Source organism: Hypanus sabinus, chromosome 9 (assembly GCF_030144855.1).
Source record: "Hypanus sabinus isolate sHypSab1 chromosome 9, sHypSab1.hap1, whole genome shotgun sequence".
Taxonomy (NCBI): Eukaryota; Metazoa; Chordata; class Chondrichthyes; order Myliobatiformes; family Dasyatidae; genus Hypanus; species Hypanus sabinus.
The window spans coordinates 42097079-42106178 of record NC_082714.1 but is presented as its reverse complement, the minus strand read 5'-3'; the positions used below and the strand labels follow the sequence as shown (position 1 = coordinate 42106178).

The 9100-nt window shown below is 41.4% G+C and overlaps 1 protein-coding gene across 1 annotated transcript in view; it reads left to right on the top strand.

The window, feature by feature from the left end:
* The window catches only part of meiob (meiosis specific with OB-fold), a 68253-nt gene that overhangs the window by 10656 nt on the left and 48497 nt on the right, over nucleotides 1–9100 (top strand). Inside the window, exons 2-3 of the mRNA XM_059979549.1 lie at nucleotides 6189–6269; nucleotides 7969–8026. Of these exons, the coding sequence (XP_059835532.1) occupies nucleotides 6201–6269; nucleotides 7969–8026 (127 nt within the window). The 5' untranslated portion in view covers nucleotides 6189–6200. The remainder of the gene's footprint in view (nucleotides 1–6188; nucleotides 6270–7968; nucleotides 8027–9100) is intronic.

The following is a 9100-nucleotide window of genomic DNA, read 5'->3' as shown; positions in this document are numbered from 1 at the left end:
GAGATTTCCAACTACAACAGTGAAGGTTTGAATATGTCCTTGAAGACTCCAGCCCCAATTGGTTGGCACAGACTTTTAGATTTCTACTAGTACACCATCAGGCTCTGACGCATTGCAAGGGTACACCCTCTTGAAAATCTTCTGATGTTGGTCTCCAAGAGAGTCACCAATTGCTGCAGGGATTTGCACAGGTGTAGTTTTATTCTCCCTTTCAAAGCGTGCAGAAAAGGTGTTTAGCTCATCTGGGAGTAAAGCATCGCAGCCATTCATGATGTTAGATTTCATGTTGTAGGAGGTAACAGCCTGCAAACCTTGCCAGAGCTGACATCCATCCAATTCCTTCTCTAACTTCAATTCAAATTGTTTTTGTACTCTTAAAATAGCCATCCATGGGTCGTACTCCTACTATTTGCATAATTCTGGATCACCAGTCTAGAATGCCACAGATCTAGCCCTCAGCAGCTACAAATCTTCTGGTTCATCCACGGCTTTTGGTTTAGATATGTCCAGTATGTTCTCAAAGACACACTCATCCACACGGGTCTAGATGAAGTTAGTAACAACTGAGGCATATTCATTCAGGTCCGAAGGTAAATCCCTGAATATTGGCCAGTCCACCGACTGAAAGCAGTCCTCTAAGCGCTCCTCCATCTCTCGTGACCATCTTGGTCCTGCAGTCTTTAGTCTCTGCCTGTATGCCGGGAGTAGAAGTACAGTCAGTTGATTGGACTTTCCAATGTTGTTGTGGGATGGCACAGTAAGTGTTTTTGTTGGTAGGATAACAGTTGTCAAGTGTGTTGGCTCCTCAGGTTTCACAGGTGATACGTTGGTAGTAGATGTTCAAAGACTTCTTCAAGCTGGCCTGGTTGAAATTCTCTGCATTGATTGGGAAGGCATCAGGGTGTGCTGTTTCATGACTGCTGATCATGGTGCTCTGCTCGTCCAGTGGCTGCCTCTTGTTGGTTTGAGGTGGAATGTACACTGATGCCAGGATGACAGTAGACAATAGGTGCAGGAGTAGGCCATTCGGCCCTTCAAGCCAGCACCGCCATTCAATGTATCATGGCTGATCATCCACAATCAGTATCCAGTTCCTGCCTTCTCCCTGTATCCCTTGACTCTGCTATCTTTAATAGCTCTATCTAACTCTTTCTTGAAAACATTCCAGAGAATTGGCCTCCACGGCCTTCTAAGGCAGAACATTCCATAGATCCATAACTCTCTGGATGAAAAAGTTTTCCCTGAACTCTGTTCTAAATGGCCTACCCCTTATTCTTTAACTGTGGCCTCTGGTTCTGGACTCTCCCAACATCGGGAACATGTTTCCTGCCTCTAGCGTGTCCAATCCCTTAATAATCTTATATGTTTCAATCAGATCCTCTCTCATCCTTTTAAATTCCAGTGTATACAAGCCCAGTTGCTCCAATCTTGTGACAGTCCCGTCATCCCAAGAATCAACCTCGTGAACCTATGCTGTACTCCCTCTATAGCAAGAATGTCCTTCCTCAAATTTGGAGACCAAAGCTGAACACAGTTCTCCAGGTGTGGACTCACCAGGGCCCTATACAACTGCAGAAGGACCTCTGCTCCTATACTCAATTTAAGAAGGAGCTAGATAGGGGAATCAAGGAATATGGGGTCAAGACAGGAACCGGGTATTGATAGTAGTTGATCAGCCATGATCTCAAGATGGCTCGAAGGGCCGAATGGTCTACTTCTGCACCTATTGTCTATTGTCCTCTTGTTATGAAGGCCAACATGCCATTAGCTTTCTTCACTGTCTGCTGTACCTGCATGCTTACAGTGACTGATGAACAAGGACACCTAGATATTGTTGTACTTCCCGTTTTCCTAACTTGACACCATTCAGATAGTAATTTGCCTTCCTGTTCTTGCCACCAAAGTGAATAACCTCACATTTATCCACATTAAACTGCATCTGCCATGCATCTGCCCACTCACCCAACCTGTCCAAGTCACCCTGTATTCTCCTAACATCCTCCTTATATTTCACACTGCCATCCAGCTTTGTGTCATCTGCAAATTTGCTAATGTTACTTTTAATCCCATCATTTAAATCATTAATGTATATTGTAAATAGCTGCGGTCCCAGCACTGAGCCTTGCGGTACCCCACTAGTCAGCTGCCTGCCATTCTGAAAAGGACCCGTTAATCCCTACTCTTTGTTTCCTGTCTGCCAACCAATTTTCTACCCATGTTAGTACCCTCCCCTCAATATCATGTGCTCTAATTTTGCCAACTAATCTCCTATGTGGGACCTTATCAAAGGCTTTCTGAAAGTCCAGGTACACTACATCAACTGGCTCTCCCTTGTCCATTTTCATAGTTACATCCTCAAAAAATTCCAGAAGATTAGTCAAGCATGATTTCCCCTTCGTAAATCCATGCTGACTTGGACTGATCCTGTTACTGCTATCCAAATGAGCTGCTATTTCATCTTTTATAATTGACTCCAGCATCTTCCTCACCACTGAAGTCAGACTAACCGATCTATAATTCCCTGTTTTATTTCTCCCTCCTTTCTTAAAAGTGGGATAACATTAGCTAGCCTCCAATCCTCAGGAACTGATCCTGAATCTATGGAACATTGGAAAATGATTACCAATGTGTCCACGATTTCTAGAGCCACCTCCTTAAGTTCCCTGGGATGCAGACCATCAGGCCCCGGAGATTTATCAGCCTTCCGTCCCATCAGTCTACCCAACACCATTTTCTGCCTAATGTGAATTTCCTTCAGTTCCTCCGTTACCCTAGGTCCTCTGGACACTATTACATCTGGGAGATTGTCTGTGTCTTCCCTAGTGAAGACAGATCCAAAGTACCTGTTCAACTCGTTTGCCATTTCCTTCTTCCCTATAATAAATTCACCTGTTTCTGCCTTCAAGGGCCCAGCTTTGGTCTTAACTAATTTTTTCCTCTTCACATACCTAAAGAAGCTTTTACTATCTTCCTTTATATTCTTGTCTAGCTTACCTTCATACCTCATCTTTTCTCCCCGTTTTGCCTTTTTAGTTATCTTCTGTTGCTCTTTAAAAGTTTCCCAATCCTCTGGCTTCCTGCTCATCTTTGCTATGTTATACTTCTCTTTTATTTTTATACTGTCCTTGACTTCCCTTATCAGCCACGGTCACCCCCTACTCCCCTTAGAATCTTTCTTCCACTTTGGAATGAACTGATCCTGCACCTTCTGTATTATTCCCAGAAATACCTGCCATTGTTGTTCTACTGTCATCCCTGCCAGGGTATCCTTCCAGTCAACTTTGGCTAGTTCCTCCCTCATGGCTCCATAGACCCCCTTGTTGAACTGTAATACTGACACTTCCGATTTTCCCTTCTCCCTCTCAAATTGTAGATTAAAACTTATCATATTATGGTCACTACCTCCTAATGGCTCCTTTACCTCGAGTTCCCTTATCAAATCCGGTTCATTACACAGCACTAGATCCAGAATTGCCTTCTTCCTGGTAGGCTCCAGTACAAGCTGCTCTAAGAATCCATCTCGAAGGCACTCCACAAACTCCCGTTCTTGGGGTCCAGTACCAACCTGATTCTACCAGTCTACCTGCCTGTTGAAATCCCCCATGCTAATTTTAGTTCTTGATTCAGCTTGCACCCTATATCCAGGCTACTATTTGGGGGCCTGTAGATAACTCCCATTAGGGTCTTTTTGCCCTTTATATTTCACAGTTCTATCCACACTGACTTTACATCTCCTGATTCTATGTCACCCCTTGCAAGGGACTGAATTTCATTCCTCACCAGCAGAGCCACCCCACCCCCTCTGCCCACCTGTCTGTCCTTTCGATAGGATGTAATCTTGAATATTCATTTCCCAGCCCTGTTCCTCTTGCAGCCATGTCTGTTATTCCTACAACATCATACTTGCCAATTTCCAACTGAACCTCAAGCTCATCCACTTTATTTCTTATACTTCGTGCATTCATAAATAATACTTTTAATCCATTACTCCCCTCGCTTCTCACATTGATCCCTATTGCACTTGGCCATACTCTTCGATCCCTTCCTGAACTTTCTGTCCCTTTAATTCTGTTGTCTTTCTTAACTTATTCTCTCTTTCCCTTTAACGCCATCCCTATATTTCCAGTTCATCTCCTTCCCCCGCCCCCCCCCCCCCACTTACTAGTTTAAACACACCCATGTAGCAGTGGCAAACCTGCCTGCCAGAATGCTGGTCCCTCACCTGTTAAGGTGCAACCCATCTCCTTTGTACAATTCATCCTTATCCCAAAACAGATCCCAGTGGTCTAAGAATCTAAAACCCTGCTTACTGCACCAGCTCCTCAGCCATACATTGAGATCCCACATCTCCCTGTTTCTGCCCTCACTAGCACGAGGAACTGGAAGCAAACTGGAGGTAACCAGCCTGGAGACCCTGCTTTTCAGCCTTCTTCTGTGTTCTCTGAAGTCACGCTACAGAATTTCTTTCCTCTTCCCGACATCATTTGTGCTGACATGCACTACCACTTCTGGCTGTTCACCCTCACCCTTGAGGATGCCCTGCAGTCGGTCCATGACATCCTGGATCCTGGATCCTGACACTGTCCATAAATCCCACCTGTTGCTACAGAAACCGCTTTCTGTACCTCTCACTATGGAATCCCCTACTATCACGAATAGTAGAAAACTGTTGGTAGATAAAATTAATGATGTTTGAGCACTATATGCTCCAGGTCATGTGAGCAGGATTGAGACAGAACTACCACCATGAATTAATCATAAAGCATACTCTGCCTCTTCTACCTTTAAATGACTTGGGTTCTGTTTTTGCGGTGGATGTTGAAACCCTCAGGCTGTAGCACTGTGTCCAAAATGACGGGTGAGCCATCTTTCCATGAAGCAAAGTACACAGCAGTCCCTGATGTCCATTTGGTACTGCAATCTTGCTCTGAGGCCTTTAATTTTTCTTTTCCAGAGGTTGTATATTTGCCAGCAGAGTAGTCGGGAGTGAGGGATCTAAGGACTTTTCTTAAAGGTGTACTGCACTCACATCCTAAGTCTGCCATCTGGGGTCTGTCGATTTTGTGTATCTATACTGTAGGTATGTTAAATGTCTTAAAATGATGTTGCTTACTGAAGTACCCATGACTAACAGTTGATTTTGCAGAAACTTGCTTTCCCTTGTTTGTTTTCCTCTGTAGATGTAACCAGTAGTTGAGATCTTGAGCAGTTAGCCCACCATTTAGCTTCAACAGTGGTTGTACTTAGTGCAGCTGAAAATACTGGACATCAAAGTGTATTGTTCAAGTTGACATACAGTAGATCAAGAGAGTGCACAACTAATGTTACAAGACAGTTAAGTCCAAACTCATTTAGTAATGAGACATCCTTCATGCAACATTAAATGTGATTCATTTTAAGCCACCATTATTTCAAGATGCTTACTGGGGAATAACTAATGAAATCACAGCAGTATAGCACAGCTTTTCAGACAGTTTACAATAACTTGGTGTGATCAATCACTTCTGACTAATGGTTTTTGACCTATTTTTGTTGTTTTCAATTCTACCCATAAAAGTATCCAGACAATGATCAAAGCAGAGCAGATGTTTCATTTCACCCTCCAACTTTGCTAATTTTTCTTGGCATCTCTTTAGAGTCTGCCTCTCACAAGTTGCAATGAGAAGTAGTCGAAGAGCAGACTAAACAGGGGAGTAGGATCACGAGATAAAGATCAACTTCACAGCAAAGGCAATAATCAATCATTGAAAAATAGCTTGACAGCTATGGCATCAGTCAGATTATTTAACAATTGCACTGTGCTGCTGTGAGCAATTGTATTTAATAGAGTGATATCAGTTACTGTATAGTGACAGCTAGGTCACTCTCTGGGCATGTTGATATAATGTGTATGGCATTTACAACCTTTAGGTGAGGTATTGTCAGGCAAGCCCAATGCCAACTGCTGCTTTAGTAGTGACACTCAACATCCTTCAAATGTGCAGAGTATTTTCTGTTTCCAATTAGATACATTAGCTGGAAAACAGATGTGTTTCTTTGGGTTAGGGTGCGCAAATTTTTATTTGTGCAATGGGTGAAAGGAATCTGCAGCATCCTTTTAACCTTTGTGATCCCACAAGCAATTTTGCATGACTTATGAGTATTCTAAAATTACATAAAATCTGAGTTCCTTTATTTTTAAATTTCAGACAAAGAAGACAATGGCTTTTGGATCCTTTGGCCAGAGCTTGGTGCCCATCTCTGATCTTCATCCAAATTCAGCACGCCCTGTAGGTGATAATTATACAACAGTATTGTCCAATTTCAAAAGTCTATTTTATTCAGAAAATTATTTAGAAGCCAAATATTAAACACTTGCTTGAAATGATTTGTTTCTTATGCAAATATTAATATTTTGTTATCCCCTTTATAAAATAATCAAAATTTATTTTTGTTTAAATCTTCTTCCAGTACTGAGTGAGTTATAGAACTTCATTGCTTTAAATTGCTTTCACTTATGGCTTAGACGTCTAGGGCTGATCATTTAATAATGGAAGAAATGAAATATAACTTTCTCCATGATTTTATATTGTCTGACTGTCTTTCCTTAGGAAAACACAAACTACTGGAGGATTTCAGTGTGTTATGCAGCATCTGTAGGGACAGACAGATATCCAGTATAGGGTCTTGACCTGAATGTCCACCATCCAATTGCCCTCAAGGATGATGCCTGACTCAGTTCATCCAGCAGTTGGGTTTTGCTCCAAATTGCAACATTTTCAGTCTGTAATGTCACCTGGTTTCCCTAACCTTCCGTTATCCATATAGAATGTCTCGATAAGCATTTGTACTTTAGTGTCAACATGAAGAGAAACATGAGCTACAGTCTTGGCGTACTGCAAAAAGGAATCTATCATCTCTGTTTTTTTTAGGGAAATTAGGTATGGAGATTTTTGAATGTTGCAGTCCTCTGTTTACACTATTTTGAATCTGGCTTTCCTACTTATTTCTACTGGAAGGCAGCATAATTACACCAGAGCAGATTAACAAAATACTATCCTAAACAGATGCAGGAATTTCTAGTGGACAAAAAGGCACATTGATTTAACTGAAACAGAAAATTAGACAGGATGGTTGTTGGATCCACATAATTTACAAGTTCCCAAAGTGAAATTTATCCACAATGTTTTTGAGATTATGACACTAATTTTGCAACAATGAAAGCATTTTCATGGTGCACTTTTACACCATGAAGTCTGAGACAGTTATTTGTGGAGTATGATACATGACCAAAAAGATTATAAAGATGAGACACAAGAGACTGCAGAAGCTGGAACCTAGAGCAACAAACAAGATGCTGGAAGAATTCAGCGCCTATGGAGGGAAATGAATAGTTGCCATTTTGGATCAAGGCCTTTCATCTTAACTGATTAAAGTTAGATTATGGGATGTTGTTACTTCACATGGTTAGTCAGGGGAAAATGTACTGTGTCTCTTCATTAAGTCTGCTGGCATCAACTTTCATTTGTTAAAGGTTATTTCTAAATGGGAATACAGAGAATGCTGTATTTTCTTTCTTTGAAGAGAATCAATACTAAATTTAGACAACTGCATTGACCAGGGGTTTAGATGTACCAACTATTAAAGTTAACCAATATAAAATTACATGAAAATTGGAGAGGAAGTTAGGCAGTGGGGATGATTGAAAGAGGTAGGGAGAAAAATGCATAGTGGGATGGCTAGCAAAGAAAAACAGAGGAAATTAGAGAATGGCCTTGATGTTGTTTAGCTTCCATCCATTCAGGAATTAGAGTAAAATTTGAATCAAATGGTATGATCAGTCATCCATTTATGGTATGGCATTGAAATGGCCAAATATATGCAGATGGCAAATTGTACATTTGTGCCAGTAAACCTAATATTCCTGCTACTAGTTATTTTGTTGGTATCAGATTCTTGGTTCATTCTGGTTTGTTTTGTGTATTTCAGAGTGTAGCTGGAGTAGTGATTGGAAAAATTGATGCAAAAGGATTTCCTGACCGAAAGAGTTGAGTATTTATATTACTAGTTGTGTTCTTATGAAATAGTTTGTATTGTATCTTATTTTGTTAAAAACAATTTCATGGTATTTCCATTCAAACACTGGATATTAAGATAATTCAGTGTTGATTGTCTGTTGTTTCCAACAATGTTTGCCTGTGCATCTCATCAGTTGTGCTTTCTGACGTGGCTGTACAGTCTGATTCCGGAAAGGCATGAGCTTTGACAGTGAGGGCAGATAAACTGTCCAGCCACTGTTGCAGCAACTGATATGGCCATTTTTCTCCTTTTTTGAGCAGCAACCAGATCTGCACAGCGATTATTCTTCAAGTTGTTGGAGGCTCATTGACCAGGGCACGCCATCAGAGCACTCGCTCGAGCTGCTTAGGTGCAATGTCAGCATGCTCAAGCTGGCTTTTACACACCCCTTTAACCTCTTACAAGGTTCTCTTCTTCCTTGTGATAGCTCTCCATAAAGCAATTATATTTGGGTATTCTGGAATTCTCCATGTGTATAACATGCCAGCAAAGCTAGGCATGCAGGACCATTTAGATCAGGACCCCCGATCCAGAATGACATTGTAATAATTTATGAAAGGAGCACTGCAAAAACACAAGAGATTCTGCAGATACTGGACATCTTGAGTAAGGTACACAATAGATGCTACTAGATTTGCTGAGTTCCTTCAGCATTTTGTGTGTGTTGAAAGAGCACTGCTATCATCTTATGCATGTTTATAAGTACCGTCAGGATATTTAATGTTTCTCAAATGGTCATTGTTGGTGTTTTCTGAGATATATGTAATGCCATGAATCCGTACACACATTCTCTCTCCCTCTCCCTCTCCCCCTCCCCCTCTCTTCCCCCCTCCCCCTCTCTCTCACTCACACACACACACACACACACACACACACACACACACACACACACACGTATGTTTTACCACATTTGGTGTTTTAACAAAAGACTTTATTTCATCTTCTCAGATGTCAAACTTCAACAACTGAATTCAAGCATAATTTACATTTTGAATGATCCCTCTCTGAACTGAATGATGGGCTCTCAACCAGGATCTCAGCT